Raw genomic sequence first — 20,336 nt, forward strand, 5'->3', positions numbered from 1 at the left:
TTTTTAAAAGGCAGTGGTGGCGCACATCTTTAATCCCAGCACTTTGGAAGTAAAGGCAGGTGATCTCTGAGTTCAAGGTTTGCCCGTCTACAGAGCTAGTTCTAGGACAGCCGGGGTACAGTCAGGAAAAACAAACAAACAAGGAGTAGCAAGTGTATGTTTTAGGGGTTAAATGAAGACAGACAGACTGAAAAGATCAATGAGGATCCTCTCTTTACTATTTATGTATGTATGCACACATGTGGGGTGAGGGTAGGTCATGAAATCAGAAAGAGGGGAAGAAAGGGGAAAGTCAAGACACAGAGTACCCGAGCTTGAGCAGAAGGGCTGGGAAGAAAGAGCAGTGGGGAGGAGGGACTGAAGTGAATTACCAATAAGAATGCACACTAAACCCCCATAATGAAAACACTCTAGTGGATACTAGTTTTCAAAAATACTTCCAGGGCAGAGAGATGGGTCAGCATTTAAAAGCACTTGCTGCTCTTGCAGAGGACCCAGCTTTGATTCCAGTCACCCACATATGGCTCACATCCATCCATTACTCCAGTTCTATGGGACCCAAAGCCCTCATCTGACTTCCCAGGCACCAAGCATGCACATAGTACACACATATACACGCAAGGAAAACAGTCATACGTATAAAAAAATAAATGTTTAAAAAATATTTATCTTTTGTATGAGTGTTTGCCTGCATGTATGTCTGCACCACATAGAGGCACTGCCTTTGGCGGCCAGCAGAGGGTGCTGGATCCCTTGAATGAGAGTCCAGTGTCCTCCGGAAGAGCAGCCCCAGCTCTCCAGCCCCTTTCAAGATGTTTGTTTTGTGGTTTTTTTTGAAGCACAGTTTCTATAGCAAATGCTGGCCTTGAACTAATGGCAGGGCCTCCTGCCTGGGCTCTGTACATTCTGAGACTGTGTACACAAATCAGCGTTCGGCGTTCTCAGCTTTAATGTCTTAGTTTTAGGATGTTTGTATACAAAGCCTTCCACAGCTGTGCAGCGCAAGACAGCCTGGAACTAACTCTGCTTCCAATTGCTGGCATTAAGAGGATGTATGTTCACGCTCTGCTCTTGTTTCTAGTGTACAGAGAGTGTGTTCACCCTCACTTGTCCCCTGCAACCTTTTAGTTCAAGCAAAATGAAGCCTGGGACAGGGAAGGGAAGCAAACCATACTTGGGTTCTTACCTTTACAGACATCCTATCCCCAATGTCAGGAGAAGCCACAGCCACCCCTTCCAGCCAGGCTCAGCTGCTGCACTTCCCATGGGCTAAGAGTCCTGATTTCCACCATTATAAACACACATACACAAAGACAAAGAGTGAGAGAGTGTATGTGGCCCCTAAAACATACACTTGCTACTCCTTGTTTGTTTGTGTTCTTAAGCTGTAGTCATCTCTCCAGAGCCACTCCTTAACCTTCCAGGCTCCTAAGAATGTCTCAGGTAAGGACATGCAAGTGACACAGCTTTATGGGCTCCAAGTTTCTCTTCATGTAGCTGTCTGTAGCTGTGTGCTGGGATAGCACCGAGGGACCTGTGCATGCTGGACAAGCCCCCTAGACTACTTTTTTAAGCGTCAGTGAGTGAGATGCTCCTCATTTTCTCCTAAGCTTGTCATCATTGTTTTCCATGAAAGGCCTGGGTTTCTCCTGTTGACTGTGACTCATTTTGTCTCATTGTCCTTCTCATTGTCATCAGGGTTATGCCTACACCTTCATCACAGAGGATCAAGCTCGATATGCTGGTGACATCATTAAAGCTCTTGAATTGTCAGGGACCGCAGTGCCTCCTGACCTAGAAAAACTCTGGAGTGACTTCAAAGATCAACAGAAAGCTGTGAGTTTTAAACTTTCTTTGGAGGAATCATTAGCACGACTGTGAGGTCATTATATGATAACTGTATTTAGTTTTTGGTGTTTTGTTTTTTGTGACAGGGTCTCTCTGTGTAGCTCTGGGTGTCCTAGAACTTGCCATATAGACCAGGCTGGCTTTAAACTTTCAGAAATTTATTGCCTCTGCCTCCCAAATGCTCATGTTAAGGGTACATATCTTGCATGTTTGGAAAGAAAAATTGTGAAAATAGAATCTTCTCTTTTACATAAGTGTTTTTGTTCAGTTGGCATATTCTACTTTGAAAATATTTAATAGCATTTCTCTAAAAATTAACTTTGCTAACTTTTTTCTTAAAAGGAAGGAAAAATAATTAAAAAGAGTAGTGGCTTCTCTGGCAAGGGATTCAAGTTTGATGAAACAGAACAGGCTTTAGCCAATGAGAGGAAAAAGCTGCAGAAAGCTGCTCTTGGCCTGCAAGATTCTGATGACGAGGATGCTGCAGTTGATGTAAGTATTGAGTCTGCACGTGCGCGATGGGGTGGTTCATGATAAGTTGAAGAAGAACCACAGCAACCTGTTTAACTTGTTCAGTGCAGCAATTGCCTAGCATACCTGCTCATAGGACAGCTTTTCATAGAGTAAACGCCATCTCAGGCTAGATGTGGTGATGCTCTGTGTCCTATGGCACTCAGAGGGCTGTGGCCAAAGTACAAGGTCGGCCTGGGCAGTAGAGCAAACTCTCATATAATGGCTACAGATAACCTCCCTGAGAATAGTGTCCAGCCTGACCATGCCATTGAGACCACACTGAGCACGGACGGGGCGGGTCTCCTAGCACATGCATGTAATGTTCCACACGAGCCTAGCGTGAGGTAAAGTGCCTGTTTGGTCATTGTAGTGAGTCAACTTAAAAGGCACATGCTAGAGCTGGGCCTGGTAGCACAGCCTTTCACCTCATACGGGAGGCAGAGGATCCCTCTGACTCACGTGCTAGTCTGCTCTGCAGAGTAAGTTGCAGGCTAGCCAGGGCTCCAGAGTGAGATCCTGTCTCAGAAGAAAAGAAAAAAAGGTAATGAGGATCAAGTCATTAAATCCACCCAATTTTCAAGGTGAAAGTCACGTATAGCTTTAACCATGTTTAAAAACCATTTGTCGGGCTGGTGAGATGGCTCAGTGGGTAAGAGCACCCAACTGCTCTTCCGAAGGTCCAGAGTTCAAATCCCAGCAACCACATGGTGGCTCACAACCACCCGTAACGAGATCTGACTCCCTCTTCTGGAGTGTCTGAAGACAGCTACAATGTACTTACATATAATAAATCAATAAATCTTTAAAAAAAAAAAAAAAAAAAAAAACATTTGTCAAACACATGCACACAAAATAAATATAAATGTGATTTTTTTTTTAGATTTATTTATTTATTTATTATATGTGTGTGCACTGTAACTGTCTTTAGACACTCCAGAAGAGGGCATCAGATTTTTGTTATGGATGGTTGTGAGCCACAATGTGATTGCTGGGATTTGAACTCAGGACCTTTGGAAGAGCAGTTGGTGCTCTTAACCACTGAGCCATCTCACCAGCCCATAAATGTGATTTTTAAAAGAAAGAAAGAAGAAAGCTTAAGCCAGGGGCTAGAGAGGTGATTCAGCATGGTGAAGCAATCTACTATTCTTGTAGAGGGCCAGAGTTCGTTCTCAGCACCCACATCAGGCAGCAGCAGTGTCTTCTTTTAACCTCCTTGGTAATACCCTCACTCATGCGTGCTGTATACCCCCAACCCCCACACACAGGTAGAATTATAAAAAGTTAACAGTGTCAAAAGCAAACTTTGAACTTGTACCATATACACTCCTCATTTCTGATCTTACATATTTAGATTTTTAATAGCGTATATGCTATTTAAGTTAAACCAGCCTCACTCAGTTAAATGTTCACTTCAACAAGTACCCTCACTGATTTCTTTTTTAAAAAGAAGCTAGCAGCTGCCAGGCGTGGTGGCACACTCCTTTAATCCCAGCACTGGGGAGGCAGAGGCAGAGGGATCTCTTGAGTTCGAGGCCAGCCTGTTCTACAGAGTGAGTTCCAGGACAGCCAGCGCTACACAGAGAAACCCTGTCTTGAAAAACCAAAAAAAAAAGAAGCTAAATGCAGACCATTTCATTGGAGAAGACAGCCACAACATCTGAGCTGCTCTGAAGAGGGCAGCTCTGCGACCTCCGTCATGGTGCCTCAGCTCATTGTGGGCAAAGCTGGTTTTTGTTTTGTCCTTTGTGTTTTTGTAGTTCTGTTCTATTAACTTGATGGGGTGTGTGCGTGCGTGTGTGCGTGCGTGTGTATGCGTGCGCGCACCGTGGCATGTATGCGAAAGTCGGAAAACAGTGTGGTTGACTCAGTTCTCTCCTTTCCTGTAGATCCTGGAGCTCAGGCTCAGGTCACCAGGTTTCTTTTTTGTTTGTTTGTTTGGTGGGGGTTTTTTTGGTTTTGGTTTTGGTTTTTTTTTTTTTTTTTTGGTTTGGTTTGGTTTTGTTTTGTTTTTGTTTTCAAGACAAGGTTTCTCTATGTAGCCCTGTCTGCCTTCTGAGTGCTGGGATTAAAGGCATGCACCACCACGGCCCTGCTAGATCACCAGGTTTCATGGCAAGTGCCTTCACCCCTCTGAGCCACCTCACCAAGCCCTGTTGAAAGACATCCTTTAAAACAAAAGACGTGCCAGGCGTGGTGGTGCACGCCTTTAATCCCAGCACTCAGGAGGCAGAGGCAGGCAGATTCTGAGTTCGAGGCCAGCCTGGTCTACAAAGTGAGTTCCAGAACAGCCAGGGCTATACAGATAAACCCTGTCTCAAAAAACAAAAACAAACAAACAAAACAAAAGATGTGGAAGCTGGAGAGATGACTTGGAGAAGGCGCTTGCCATGTAACCCTGGCCACTTTTGAGTTCTCTCCCCAGAACCCATGTAAGGATGGGAGGAAAAGCCAGCTCCACCATGTGTCCTTTGAGACGCACACACCCACACATCAATAGCAAGCGATCTGTCGTTTCCTGTTTTGGTGAGAGTATAGCTAAGTATCTATGGTTCGCATGACTTCTGAGAATTGAAGGCTTCACTGTTGCTCTTGCTCATAGGGAAGCCAGTCTTCATTTCCTTATCCCTGTCTTTGTTTATTTGTTGGACTGGGAGTTGTTACGTAGCCTGCCCTGGCCTCCCAACTGGTGATCCTCCTGTCCCAGTCTCTGGAGTGCTGGGATTAGAAGTACATGCCACTACATCAACCCATTTTTCTTCATTCAAAAAAATAGGCCAGGGATGTGGCTCAGTTGGTAGAGTGGTTGCTGGTCTGATCTCTAGCAGTGAACTGAGTGCGGTGATGCAAGCCTGTATCCCCGGTAGCCCCTGCACTTGGAAGACGGGGCAGGAGAGTCAAAGGTCAAGATCTGGGCTGCAGAGGTGACTGGTTTAAAGCACTTACTGCTCTTCCAGAGGGCCCGGGTTAATCCCAGCATCCACATGGTGGCTCACAAGCATCACTAATCATGGTCCCTGGGGATCCTACGTCCTCTTCTGACCTCGTCAGGCCCCAACCATGTGAAATACACCAGGCATGGTGCACAGACATATAAGCCCTCAAAACTCACATAAATACAATGTACAAAAAAAATTTGTTTTGTTTTCCGAGACAGGGTTTCTCTGTGTAGCCCAGCCCTTGCTGTCCTGGAACTCACTCTGTAGACCAGGCTGGCCTCAAACTCAGAAATTTGCCTGCCTCTGCCTCCCAAGTGCTGGGATTAAAGGCGTGCGCCACCACCGCCCAGCTCAGTTAGTATTTCTTTTTTTTTAAATATTATTATTTATATATTTATTATAAATTATTATATGTAAGTACACTGTAGCCGTCCTCAGACACCACAGAAGAGGGTGTCAGATCTTGTTACGGGTGGTTGTAAGCCACCATGTGGTTGCTGGGATTTGAACTCAGGACCTCTGGAAGAGTAGTTGGGTGCTCTTACCCACTGAGCCATCTCGCCAGCCCTCGGTTAGTATTTCTAATGCGGTGTTTACTAATCCTTGATTTGTTTTTCTCTCCTGTCCTAGATTGATGAACAGATTGAAAGCATGTTTAATTCAAAGAAGAGAGTAAAGGACATGGCTGCACCCGGCACATCCAGCGTGCCCGCGCCCACTGCAGGCAATGCTGAGAAGCTAGAAATCGCCAAGAGATTGGCTCTCAGAATCAACGCTCAGAAGAACCTGGGCATCGAGTCTCAGGTATTAAGTAATTTGTTCCGAGCCATTGCTGCTGTTGCCGTGAAGATCCAGAAATGGAAAGAGTCTTTTTCTTTTTTAAAAAGCAGGGTTTCTCACAGCCTAGGCTGGCCTTGCATTCTCTGGGTAGCCACGGGGGACTGTGAACTGCTTATCCTCCTGTCTACTTCCTACACACCAAGTTTACAAGTGTCCTGTGTGAAAGTGTGCTTCAGACACTGCTTTCTTTTTTGTTTGGTTGTTTTTTTTGTTTTTGTTTTTTGGTTTTTTTTTTTGAGACAGGGTTTCTCTGTGTAGCCCTGGCTATCCTGGAACTCACTTTGTAGACCAGGCTGGCCTCAAACTCAGAAATCTGTCTCTCTCTAACTCCCAAGTGCTGGGATTAAAGGCGTGCGCCACCACACCCGGCCAGACACTATTTCAATGTAGATCCTTTCCAGGAGTTAAATTGAGCACAAAAAAAAAGAATCCAATACAGGATTCTATGATACTTTCCTTCAGAAGATCTCTGTGTGCCTCTTTTAGAAAACCAATTAGTCATGTTAGCCATGCATGGCTTCTACGGAGCAGTGAGCATCCCGATCCACGGTGCCATGCATGGTTTACATGGAGCAGACAAGCATCCCCAGGCTCGAATCTGAAACTTTGCTTTGGTGACCTGATGCTGAACATGTGTCTTTCAAGCCCCAGTGCTAGGATCACGGCATGGCCCACCACTGTACTGCATGCTTTCAATTGATAATGTCTGTGCAAATATTCTAAAATTTAAAAATTTAAAGCTCCTAAATGTTTCACTCCCCAAAAATTATGGATAAAAAAATCCAGTTTGTACTGCAGTTTTGTCTTACCAAAAAATGAAAAAATTTAATTACTTTTTTTTTCCTAATCTGTTTCATTGGGTGGGTTTTTCAGGTATAGCAACAATTTCCTTGATATATGAACACCTAATTCTCATTCAAAATAGTTTGTTTAAACAGTAGAGTGTGATGTTTTCTTTAAACATTTCACATGATTTGTGTTTTGGAAGGTTTTAAGATTTTGTGGTTTGTTTTTGTTGTTTGTTTGTTTGTTTTTTTGTTTGTTTTGGGGGGAGACAGGGTTTCTCTTTGTAGCCCTGGCTGTCCTGGAACTCACTCTGTAGACCAGGCTGGCCTTGAACTCAGAGATGACTGCCTTTGCCTCTCCTTTGCCGGGATTACAGGAGTATGCTATCACCTTTAAGTAAAATAGACTTTTTCTAGAATGCCCAAAGGATATGTAATTAATTTTGACAGTATTTTGAAGATTCTGAGTGAGTCACTTACTGTAATGTATTGAGTGTTTGGATGGATTGTTGTGGGTGGGAAGGCTCAGAGATGGTGCTAGCACAAGCATCATACTGCAGTAGAGATGCCTAGTGGTCATGTGCTGTGTGTCATATTGAGAGTCAGCTCATGACCAGTGTCTATCTAGTGAGATGAGGTGGGCCGATGAGTATCCTCTGACCTAGATGAGAGAGGGGTAAGTGACAGCATAGCTATGGACACTCTACACAGGACATGTGGGGCTCTGGGGGAGTCGTCTGTGCTGAGGCCGAGGTGCTCTCTGCAGCCGAGGTTTGTTTTTGTTTTTTTGAGACAGGGTTTCTCTATAGCCCTGGCTGTCCTGGAACTCACTTTGTAGACCAGGCTGGCCTCGAACTCAGAAATCCGCCTGCCTCTGCCTCCTGAGTGCTGGGATTAAAGGCATGCGCCACCACGCCCGGCTGCAGCGGAGGTTTAACTGGAGCTCTTCCTTAACTGTAGGATGTGATGCAGCAGGCCACCAACGCCATCCTCAGAGGTGGCACTATCCTGGCTCCCACTGTGTCTGCGAAAACCATTGCAGAGCAGCTTGCTGAGAAGATCAATGCCAAGCTCAACTACGTGCCTTTGGAGAAGCAGGAGGAAGAGAGACAGGAGGGTGGGCAGAGCGAGTCTTTCAAGAGATACGAGGAAGAATTAGAAATTAATGACTTCCCACAGGCAAGTGACAGATTGAAAGGTTCTCCTATTGTGCGGTAGAGACACTTCTTTACGAACAGAATCCCTTCCTTAAAGTATAGAACCTGTTTGCTAGGCTTTAGGTGGTGGTGGTCTGTGTGGGTTTATTTCTTGATGCAGGCTTCGTAGTACAGCCTGGCCTCAAAGCCGTCATGCAGCTAAGGATGGCCTTATTGCCTGATCTCCTACCTGAGTGCTTGATCACAGGTGCACCACCACACTTGGGTGTGCTCATTCATTGTTCAGCGCTGGAGAGAGAAGCTAGGACCTGATACGTGCCAGGCGTGTGGCACTTCAGTACTTTAGCACTGAGCTGTATCTCCAGCCCCTGAAACAGGGTTATCTTCCCGTGTGCATTAACTGTTTGGGTTTACCTGTATAGGTGCTGAATTGTTACATTTCAGCTCAGGATTTTAGGCTGCTTGTATATTATATCTTGTTTATTTGGGGGAGGGGCACAGGCATCAGGATTGGAAGTCAGAGGACAGCTTGCAGGAGTTCTCCTCTCACTGGGCAGGTCCCAGGGGTTGCACTCAGCCCGTCCGCTGGGCAGCAGTGACCTTTATCCACGGAGGCTCCCCCTGCTCTGAGCCCAGATGGTTATGTGGTAATGTGACTCCCCAACCCTTTCTTTCAGACTGCGAGGTGGAAAGTCACCTCAAAGGAAGCCCTGCAGAGGATCAGCGAGTACTCTGAGGCCGCCATCACCATCAGGGGCACCTACTTCCCTCCCGGCAAGGAGCCCAAGGAAGGAGAGCGCAAGATCTACCTGGCCATCGAAAGTGCGTGCTGTTGCTTCTGCTTGAATTAGATCACAGTTGGTATAGACAGAACACCATCAGTGTGAAATTGTTAATAGGAAAGATTGAAAATAAGGAACACCTTTAAGAACTAAGTTTTGTGTTGCTTGATGTCTTACTAGGAGTTTAGTAACCAGATAAATAATAAATCAGAAAGATTGATTTATGGGATTTAAGTTTGAAAATTTCTATAAAGAAAGTATGAATTTTAAGGATATTCATGTTTCCTCTTCCTCCTCCCTTCTTTCCTTCCTTTCTTTTCTCTTCTTTTCTTTTTTCTTCTTTCTTCCTTCTTCCTCTTCTTAAATACTGAGCATTTCATGATTTTGTGTGCTTGCCGTTTCTGCATGGTTCTAATTTTAGTACCCATGCTGTCCGAGTGAGCTAAGGGCTGACACAGGGTTCCCTAATTAGGTATTTTGGTTGGAGTTTAAGTTAGAAGGTAAACGAGCAGTACTGGCTCACTACCTTGGAGGGCAGTGCACTTCCGACATGACTTGAGGTGCTGTCTTCTGGACCTCCTTCATGTGGAGAAACAGCCAGTGTGGTGCAGCAGTGTGAACCGTTTGTTTTCTAATGAATCTTCAGGTGCCAACGAGCTGGCTGTGCAGAAAGCAAAGGCAGAGATCACCAGGCTCATAAAAGAGGAACTGATCCGACTGGTGAGTGGAACCTGAAGGCCTCCCTTGTTTTAGTTACTCTTCCATTGAACGTCAATACAGACAGGCACAGGGGTCATAAATCTTGCCAGCGGAGCACCTGTAACCACAGCACTCTGGGAAGTAGAATTCAAGGCCGGGCTGCTGGCCTATTTAGAGACCCTATCTCCAACAAAGATACCTTGATGGATTTGTAGAGTAGGCACAGCCCTGTAGTCACTCTCCAGACGAAGACGTGCAGACTGTTGCGCTCTCTAGAAGCTTGGTCTCTGACCTCCACATCACTATTCCTCGCCCTCAAATACAACAAGTCCGTGGCTGTAATGTTGGAGACTAGTTCTGTGTGTTGTCACTCTGTGGCAGTTAAGTGCTGTCCGCTGGTTTTATATCAGTTTTATATTGAGGAGGCCAGTCTGTTGTAGGTTGCAACAATACATTCCTTTACTACCACACTATCCTCGGCATCTAGGCCCAGCCAAGCAGTCCAGGGAGGGAAAAGGGGAGCCAATGGCAGGAGCAGAGACTCAGACAGTCCCCAGTCTTGTTAGGGAACCTACATCTGCTGCAGATATGTAGGATCTAGGCTAGCTCCTGCACGTTCCTTGGATGGTGGCCCAGGCTCTGTGAGCCCCTATGCTCCCGGGTTAGTTGACTCTGTGGGTCTTGTGGTGTCCTTGACCCCTCCTGCTTGCTCCCCTCCATCCCCCACTCTTCCACAAGACTCCCAGAGCTCTGCCTGATGCTTGGCTGTGGGTCTCTAGGTATCTGTATCTGGGGGATGAAGTTGCTCAGAAGACAGTCATACTAGAATCCTGTAAGCATAGCAGAGGATCATTCATAGTGTCAGGGGTTGGCTCTCTCCCATGAGGTGGTCTCAAGTTGAGGCAGTCATTGGTTGGCTGTTCCTCAGTGGGTGCAGAGTTCTTTATTAAACAATTCTGTCTCCCTCCACTCAGTAGCATGATTTTGGAGATGGGATTTATCCATAGCTCTTTCTGTCCCAAAATTCTCTGTGGAGAGTGCTGGGATTTAAGGCATGCACAACTACACTGGCTAACAGTAGCCTATTTATTTACTTACTTATTTTTGGTTTTCCAAGACAGGGCAGTTTTACAGATTGTTAAAGGGATCTTAAACATTGACTTCTTTGTGTGTTTTTTTCTAACCTTCTGCCTTTTATTTTCCATCATAGCAAAATTCATACCAACCAACCAACAAAGGACGATACAAAGTATTATAAACATCGGAGCCACTTTGTACCTTTGCTGTCTGTGACGTTTACAGTGTATTGTAAAGTAAGGCTTTTAAAATTCTGTCTTGCTTATTTTTTAAATACAAGAAACCAGTGTTTGTTCAAGAGGTCGTCTGTAAGTACTACCCCATACCCATCCAAAACCATCTACATTAGACCTGTTTTCAGAATGTGATGTTCTTCAATGTAAACCTTAGATACCAACACTTTAAATATCTGGAAGACATTGGAATTTTGTACTGAATGCTGTAATAAAGTCTGTCAGGCACTAAGGGCCACTGACCTGTCCTTTCAGTGGAATTGTGGTGTGCTCATCACCTAAGAAAGGTAAAAAGCTCTGGTCATAGCCTGCTGAGCTTACACCTCGCAGACTGGAGCATGTGAGCAGGACCCTAGAGTGCTGTGATGGAAGTTTACAAAACAGGCTCAGAGTTTTTATTTTAATTTTATCTGAAACGAGTAATAGTCAAGCCCTGGCTTATAAAATTAAACATAAGTAGTATAATGGGATTTCTGCATTTCTTTTTTATTTCTTCCTACTTTTGAGAAAGTCACTGTGGGGCATGGGCTGGCCTTGAACTTGTGATCCTCCTCCAGCTGTCTCTCCAGTGCTTGGTTTTAGCACACTTGGCTCTCCACGTCTTTCTACTGTGCTAGTGTTACTATTTAAGGTTTTCTCTCGCCCCTGGTTTTGCCTAAGTGCTGACTTCTTTATTGACTCCTTTAGAGAAAGTTATTATGACCAATACATACTCCATGTTAATCCTGTCCCTCAAGTGTTTCTTTAGGCATTGATATTATGGTACATTCTCTACCATAATACTTCTAATCTGACTTTCCTTCAGGATGATGGAGTTATGAATTTTCCCCTTTATTAAAACGAGGCAAGGTGGTGCATGCCTGTAATCATAGCACCTAGTAGGCAAGGGTAGAAAGATGATGAATTTGAAGCCAGTTTGGCCTTATATAATAAAGCCTCATGTGGAAAAACCGTGCAGGCAAGGCTGAGGATATAGTTCAGTGGTAACGCACTTGCTTAAGTGTGCCCCAGGTCTAATACGAGAAAACAAAGCATTTTTGTTACTACTGGTTGTTGGGCAGGCGAGGTGACTTGGTGGATGTGAGTCTTGCTTTCAAACCTGATCACTCAGTTCAATATCTTGGATCCATATAGCAGAAAGTGCAAGTTGTTCTATGATTCGCATTACTGTGCGTGTGTGCTCTCTCATGCACACACAGGTGTAAATAAATGTAGTAAATCGAAATAAAGAAATTACATCAAATACTGGTATTTACATTTCAGACCACAGCATTTCTTAGTAAAATTTGGTGCACAAAGAATCAAAAATTCCTCTTTAGAGCATTTGAGGTCTAATTCTGAATAATTGGATTACCTAAAAAGACAGAACAGTTTTTTAGTCTCGATTTAAACCAGGTGTGGTGGCACCCACCTGTAATCCAGCCTTTGGGAGGCAGAGGCAGGATGGTCCCTTAGTTCAAGACCAGCCTGTTGTCCTCTGCATCTGGTTTTACATAGTGAGTTTCAGGCCAGCCAGAGCTACAGTGAGAACCAGTCTTATAAAAAGAGAACAAGCAAATATATGTGTATATATTGTTGATTTAGAGGTTGATTTTAAGTCAGAGCATACTAGAGTTGTTAAATACTTTTAAGGCAAGGGCAGTGACGCAGAGGTTAGGAGCATCTGCTGCTCTTTTTGAAGACCCAGGTTCAGGTCTCAACACCCACATGGCAGCTTACAGTTGTCTGTAATTCCAGTGAATAAGTCTAAAGAACAATAAATAATAAATAAACCAGTGTAACATATTTAAAAGCCATAGTGACAGCCACCTATCCTACTTGTTAAGTGTAAGGTTACTTGTACTAGAAAAGTAAGAACTACTTGGGAAATATTTTTAGATCTTCACATACCCAGTTACTTCACTTCAAGAAAAGAGCAATTACAGCAGGAGGAACTAGAACATCACACTGGAATCCCTGTCACCAGCACTTCTTCCGGCCTTGGTTTATTTATTGCGTCTCATCGCCCAGGTGTAGCTTGTTAATTTCAGAGTACACAGCAGCCACACCGGTGCAGTGGTGCTCCCGGAAACTCCACACCGGTGCGGTGGTGCTCCCGGAAACTCCATACTGGTGCAGTAGTGCTCCCTCAACTCCCTGGCTCCCTGGAGATTCAGAAGTTACATCGTATCACGTTTTCTGTTTGTGTATCTAAGAAGCCCTGAGAGCATTTTGTCCTAAAATGGAATATTGCCCAGTATATCTGTTAGTGTCAACACTGACTGATTTTTAAAGTTTTAATGATGTACAGAGTTTAATTTGTTTTTTAATGCAATATCAATATTTCCTCAGGCTCTCTATAAATTCCTTACAGAATAAAGTTGATTCAGTCGGCATTGTCTCAGATTATCTTTCCTTGAATGCTTTGTCTTTTGTTTTTTTCTCTAACCTTTTTATTTGTGGACCTCTAAGGGGAATATTAGTGTTGGTATATCTTTCTGCATTTCTTAACAGTCTCACTGTGCAGCCCCAGCTGGCCTTGAACGTGCTTTGTAGACCAGGTTGGCACTGAACTCACAGAGATCTACATGTTTGTTTCTGTCTCCCAAGTGCAGGAGAGCATACATGGCGTGCATTTTTTTTTTTTTTTAGCAAAAAATTCTCACCGGGTGTGGTGGCACACACCTTTAGTCCCAGCACTTGGGAGGCAGAGGCAGTCGAGGCCAGCCTGGTCTACAGAGTGAGTTTCAGGACAGCCAGGACTGCACAGAGACACACTGTCTCGAAAAACCAAAAAAAAAAAAGAAAAAGAAAAGGAAAAAAAAAAAAGGAGTGATGGTGCATGCCTGTAATCCCAGCACATGCAGGCAATGCAGGTGAATTTTTGAATTTGAAGCCCACCTGATCTACAAAGTTCCAGGACAGCCAGGGCTACACAGGAAAGGAAACCCTGCCTCAAAACAAAGCAAACAAAAAATCCTCTTCCATTTTTGGTTATCAAATATATATATAGTCTTTTTAACCTGGTTGCCTTGTGTGAGTCTTGGGTCTGTTCTTCATCATCCTAAGAAAAAGGGGGTACAGATATGATGAAATCACATCACCAAGCTCCCCAGCAGCTCGCTCTGCGCACACACACTCCTTTACGTGATTCTGTGGGTAGCTGGCCTTGTTTGAGTACACATTCTAAGTAGTGACCACAGCGCCTCTGTGACTTCTGAGTCTTTGGAGCGAGCAGCAGTTTCTAGATCCCGAGTTTGTTTCGTTGACATCACGCACACAAACCAATGTAAGGAATTCCCTAGAGTTGATTTTTGGCTGTTGTAAATGGAAGCGCAGTCTTGACTTGAGGTTTATGAATGTGCCCAGCCTTCTGTAGAGTCTGCGGCTGCTTTTTGGTTTGTTTTGTTTTTTTTTTTAAACTTTACATTCCATATACTCTGTGCGTGACTGTTTGTTCTTTCATATGTGTCCGCTGTGGCTTGGATGTGGGGGTTGGGAAACGGGTCCCAGGAGTTGGAACTGTGCCTCTGCCAGAGGCGTCTGAACTACAGCCATGAGCTCCTCTGCCCACTGAGCCGTGTGCTGCTCCACATCAACTTCTCAAGAATGGAAAACTAGAGAACAAAGTTCCTGCCACCTGAGCTGCCTTCCTCGCGCTGAGCTCCTTTTGCCACTGGGCTCAGCACAGTGTGCACGTCACACACAAATGAAAAGCACTGGCCATTTTTATTGCACTCAATACTACTTTTTGGTTTTTTTGTTTTGTTTTTGAGACGGTGCCAGTACCCTCTGTAGTCTTAGCTGGCATGGACCCCTGATGTCTTGCTCCCTCGAGTGTTAGGATTACAGGTACGAGGCACAGCCTGCTACACAGAGCTGTACTCGTGTTTATTGCCCACCCCATAGAATGTAAGCTTCCTGAGGCTAGAGACCGTGTAGTCCTCCATTATCAATGCCTACAGTCAGTAAATGCTTGATTTTACAGACTTGAGTTGTGTGTCCAAGGCGATACACATAGCAAGAGGCAACCTTTAGGGCTCAGGTGTGTTTTGTCACTCAAGTCCTGTGTTATGCATGATGTTCCACTTTGGCTTCCGATTAGGATATGCCACTGCAGGGCTGGAAATGGAAGTCTGTGGTAGAGCCCAGCATTTGTGAGGTGCTGGGTTCCTAGCAACACATCTGGCAGAAAAAGAACATGCTAATACTGTTTTATTTGTTGTTGTTTTTGTTTGTTTTGGGGTGTTTTGTTTGTTTGGTTTTAGTTTTGGGCTTTTTTGCTATCTGCATGCTGCTTTGGAAGAAGGAACTGTAGGGACAGCAAACAAGCTTGTTGGCCCGCAGGTGGTTGGCTCCGTACAGGTGTTGGAAATTGGTTCTAATGCTGTGTCTGATTTTGGCTCCCAAAAGCTGTGCTTCCAGACCTGAGGGTCCCTGCCCCGAGCTGGCTTTGATTGATAATAAAGAATTGCTGTACAGCCATTGACAAAGCGGGACTTTTAGATTGCATGGGCAAGGGACTGAGAGAGGGATGAGATTTAAGAGCTGCAGAAGAAAAATTAGCAATGTAGCTGGGAAGGGAAAGTGGTCCAGGGGTGGGGGTGGGGGTGCTGGACTCCCCAGAGGCAACAGGGCAGCAAAGATAAGACAACTCGGTGCCCAGCCATTGAGCTAGTCAAGGTTATCAAGGTTAGCTGGTGTATGTGTCTCTTTCAAGAATCCAAAAGGCTCCTGGCTGGGTGCAGGACACACTGGACTCACTGGAAGCCAGAGTGGTTTAACAAATTCACTGCTACGTACAGGAGCATAGGTTGCCGAAAGGCAGCTGCAGTATTGAGGAGTCTCCTCTTACATGATCCTTATGGAGCAAGGGAGGGGACCTTGATCTCCTGAAGGCTTGTGAGTCAGCCTTCCCCTCCACTGACCTCAGACTGTCTCATGTGGGAATGAGCCAGAGCTGCTCCCCAGGCACAAAGAAAGTATCTTCTCTCCCCCAGAGTCTGATTGAAATCTTCAGCGGAGAACAGAGAGTTCCAGCACAGCCAGTGTTTGCTGTGAAGACCTGAAGGATGATGCTTTGTTTCTGTAGAGAATTCCAGGTAGAGAGCTGAAGAGATGGCTCAGTGGGTAAAGGCACTTATTACTTAGTCCAAAGACCTGAATAAGGTTCCTAAGACCCTCATGATGAAGGAGAGAACCTTCCCACAAACTCTGTGACGTGTGCAACCCATGCCTCCAAATTAAAATGTAATAAAAAGAAGAATGCCATATATTCAGCTCAAAATCCCGTAACCTTCAACATCATCTCATCCTGACTGTCCTGGAGCGCTCTGAAGAGTCCTCCCCCCCAACCCCCATTAAACCTATTCTTTATCGCTGTTTGGGGGGGTGTGAATTCTAGAATACACTGAGGAGTACCTGTAGGGGTGACTCTTGATGTCCTACTCCAATGGGTCTGTAATCAACAGAGACACCTTTGGACGGGTCTTTGAGGGCACATCCAAGGAATGTTAGCTCTAAGAATTGGGAAATGCTGTGTGCAGAGTGTGTGGTGGGCTCAGCTTCTGGAGCCCAGGAACCAGCAGTGCTGCCCGCTCCTTCGCTCTTTCCTGGCCAGTGCACCGCCACTACCGTCACTGTTGGTTTGCTCTCACATACGAACCCACCCACGGGCCTTCTGGGCTAGCTTGGGACTGCTGAGGGAGGCATCATCCTCATGGTCCGACCAGCCCCTCGGGTGCTCAGCCATTCCAGCATGCAGACAGCCATTGTACATCTCAGCCAGTGTTGGTTAAAGCGGGGTGTAGTGGCTATTCCTGGTTGTCAACTTGACTATATCTGGAATGAACTATAATCCAGAATTGGAAGGCTCACCAGTGACCCTAATCTGGAGGTTGGGGCATACAAGTTTCTGACCTGGATCTTGGTATGGAGATCTTGAGGCATTGTGGCTATGGATTCCAGAAGATTAAGACAGGGAAATCTCAGCCGGGCATGGTGGCACACTTGGGAGGCAGAGGCAGGCAAATGTCTGAGTTTGAGGCCAGCCTGGTCTACAAAGTGAGTTCCAGGACAGCCAGGGCTATACAGAGAAACCCTGGCTCGAAAGACAAAACAAACAAAGACTGGGAAATCTCTGAGTTCAAGGTCACCTGGGATTAAAGATGTGGTAGTACACACCTTTAATCTGGGCTACACCTTCTGCTGGAGACTATATAAGGACATTGGAAGAAGGGAGTCTCACTCTCCCTCTCCCCCTCTCCCTCTCTCTCCTTCGCCTGCTTGCCATGTGAGACTGAGCAACTGCTAGATCCTTGGACTTCCATTCACAGCTGCTGCTGACCATTATTGGGAGTTGGGCTGCAGACTATAAGTCATCAATATATCCCTTACTATATAGAGACTACCCATAAGTTCTGTGACTCTAGAAACCCTAATACACAGTATAATAAATCCCTCCCACGCGTGTATTTCTGTCGTTCCTGTTCCTTTAGAAACCCTAACCACACCAGCTTCAGTCCTGCCTTGTTCCTTTCTGTAGCAGACTTTCCTGGAATGATCTCAACAGGGGGTTAAGAATGGTCAGGATGGCCGGGCAGTGGTGGCGCATGCCTTTAATCCCAGCACTTGGGAGGCAGAGGCAGGCGGATTTCTGAGTTCAAGGCCAGCCTGGTCTACAGAGAGTTCCAGGACAGCCAGGGCTATACAGAGAAACCCTGTCTTAGAAGAAAAAAAAAAAAAAAAAAAAAAAAAACTAAACAAAAAAAGAATGAAAACAACAAGCTGGAGAGATGGCTCAGAAGTTAAGAGCTCTGGTTGCTCTTCCAAAGGTTGTGAGTTCAGGTCCCAGCAACCATGTGGTGGCTCATCATCTAAAATGGGGTCTGACGCCCTTTTCTTAGAGGTGTATGTGTAGATAGAACACTAAAATGAATAAAATCTTAAAAAAAAAAAGCAACAAAAAAAGAATAGCCTCATAGACTCACATTTTTCAATGGCTTAGGGAGTGACATTAGGAGGTGCTGCCTTGTTAGAGGGATTGGCACTAGGTTTGGGGCTTTCAAGAGCCCAGGCCAGGCTTAGTGGCTTGCTCTTCCTGCTGCTGCCTGTGGATCTGGATGTAGAACTCAGGTACATCTGCCAGCACCGTGTCTGCCAGCTTGCTGCCATGCCTCCCGACATTGTGATAATGGACCAAATCTCAGAAACTGTATGTCAGCCCCAATGAAATGCTTCTCCCCATCCCGCAAGACAGGGATTTACTATGTAGCCCTGACTGTCCTGGAACTCTCTATGTAGACCGGCTGGCCTCAGACTGCCTGAGATATATCTATCTCGCTCAGCCTCCTGGATGCTGGGACTAAAGGTGTGTGCCACAGCGCTCAGCTCTCAAATGCTTTTGTGAGAGTCAACATGGTCGCAGTTTTCTTCCTAGCCATAGCACACCTGGCTAAGACACTGAGTCAGAAATGTGGAGCACATTCGTGATTCCGGTGCTGAGGAAGCAGAGATAGGTGGTCCCTTGGGGCTTGCTAGCCAGCCAGCCTGGCCTGCTTAGCCAATAAGAGACTGAGGAAATGAGGTAATCGGCAGTGAGGACCAGCGCCTGCTTTGTCCTCAGCCCTCTACTTACATGCACAGAGAAAAAAGAAATCTGAAATTAGATGTTAGACCTTGCTGTCTCTTAAAATCTATCACTTTCTATCTTACAGGTTCTGGCACTTTCCCTAAATTCTTTGTGGTGAAGTTGTAATGTATGGGGGTTTTGGGGTTATTTTTTGTTTGTTTGTTTGTTTGTTTTGTTTTGTTTTTCGAGACAGGGTTTTTCTGTGTAGCCCTGGCTGTCCTGGAACTCACTCTGGAGACCAGGCTGGCCGCAAACTCAGAAATCTGCCTGCCTCTGCCTCCCAAGTGCTGGGATTAAAGGTGTGTGCCACCACTGCCCAGCTTGGTTTTTATTTATTTTTTTTTTTTAAAGATTTATTTATTATATGTAAGTACACTGTAGCTGTCTTCAGACATTCCAGAAGAGGGCGTCAGATCTTGTTACAGATGGTTGTGAGCCACCATATGGTTGCTGGGATTTGAACTCCAGACCTTCGGAAGAGCAGTTGGGTGCTCTTACCCACTGAGCCATCTCACCAGCCCCGGTTTTTATTTTTTATTATTTATTTATTTATTGTTTTTTCGAGACAGGGTTTCTCTGTATAGCTCTGGCTGTCCTAGAACTCACTTTGTAGACCAGTCTGGCCTCGAACTCAGAAATCCACTTGCCTCTGCCTCCCTAGTGCTGGGATTAAAGGCATGCGCCACCACACCCGGCGGCGGCTAATTTTTTTTTAATGTCTCTTTTTCTTACAAACAGTAACCAGTTCTCTTAACTCCTTGTCAGCCCTCCTCCCAGTTTCTAGCCCAGCCCTTCAAATGTTTCTCCTGACTGGTTGTCCCTCAGTTCCTCAGCAGTCTGCTCAAATAGGAACAGTCCCTTCTGTTTCCCCAATACTTGCAGCTCAAAAAGAGTGAATTCTCACACTTGTTGTGCAAACTTTGCTTCTCAATTTAAAACTATTGGTTGAAAGAAGATGCCTACAGCCTGTAGCTGGGCACAAGAGAGGTAGGTGGGGCTTTGGTTCCCCAGCTTGGGGTCTGAGATGGAGGAGGAGAGAGGGAGGAAGGGAAGGAGGAAGGTGCCATGGGGTGGTTGGGTGGTGAGCAGATGGCCACGAGGGGTGGTTGGCCAGTTGGAATAGGAGCAGCCCAGGCGGAGCATGGCGAGTTATATCTTGGGGCAGTTGACAGGGAAGCCGACAAAGTAACATAGAGGGTTGGTGTCTGCTCAGGCCTAGTGCTTGTCGGGCTTATCATAAATATGTTCTGTGTCTCTTCCTTAGGATGAGGTAGAAACTCCCAATTAATATTTACCACCACCACAACTATTCTAGCATGTCTACTCAGCTAAGCTTCTCCTGGCTTGGCTCTCACTCTTCTCACTCTGCCAGCCCAGTCCACCTTCCACTCACTGTCTCCTAACAATATCGTCTCTGGCACAACTCAGCTTCTGCCCAACACTCTCCTGTTTTCACTCTGCTCAGTCTCTCTCTCTCTTTTTTTTTTTTGCACCGACTGTCTTCGCTAACCCTACTCCCCTCTCTTGGCTTCTGCCTGCTTTTTATATCCTCTCCTGTTCCCAGAAGTCCAAGAGGCAACTGGCACTGAAGGTCATAGGGTCAAGCAGTTCTAATGGGCCAGTTGCTTAGCAACTGGGGGTCTTTTAAAGGGCCAGGGACACAAAATAAACCACACTACATACCTCCTATGAGTCTGCCTTTGTGTCTGACATCATTGGAAGTTAGGATTCCCTAAGACAAGCCTTCAGTCCTATTGAGAGCAGTGCTCTCCAGAGACCATTGAAGGCTGCATGCGTGTGGTTTCTCAGAGAACAAGGAGCCAAGCGCAGCCTCTCCTCAGGCTGAGTTGGAGATCT

The 20,336-nt window shown here is 45.5% G+C and overlaps 1 protein-coding gene across 3 annotated transcripts in view; it reads left to right on the forward strand.

Moving 5' to 3' along the window:
• Ddx46 (DEAD box helicase 46) overlaps positions 1–13,254 on the forward strand; it is a 46,293-nt gene extending 33,039 nt beyond the window's left edge. Inside the window, exons 17-23 of one of the 3 annotated variants that reach the window (XM_006517202.4) lie at positions 1,699–1,836; positions 2,191–2,340; positions 5,928–6,101; positions 7,883–8,101; positions 8,757–8,901; positions 9,508–9,581; positions 10,771–13,248. In XM_006517202.4, the coding sequence (XP_006517265.1) occupies positions 1,699–1,836; positions 2,191–2,340; positions 5,928–6,101; positions 7,883–8,101; positions 8,757–8,901; positions 9,508–9,581; positions 10,771–10,818 (948 nt within the window). In that variant the 3' untranslated portion in view covers positions 10,819–13,248. Of the gene's footprint in view, positions 1–1,698; positions 1,837–2,190; positions 2,341–5,927; positions 6,105–7,882; positions 8,102–8,756; positions 8,902–9,507; positions 9,582–10,770 lie in introns of those variants that run through there. The other 2 variants (NM_001282055.1, XR_873437.3) reach the window with 2 other exon arrangements.
• The last annotated feature ends 7,082 nt before the right edge of the window (positions 13,255–20,336 follow it).

Source organism: Mus musculus, chromosome 13, assembly GCF_000001635.26.
Source record: "Mus musculus strain C57BL/6J chromosome 13, GRCm38.p6 C57BL/6J".
Classification (NCBI taxonomy): Eukaryota; Metazoa; Chordata; class Mammalia; order Rodentia; family Muridae; genus Mus; species Mus musculus.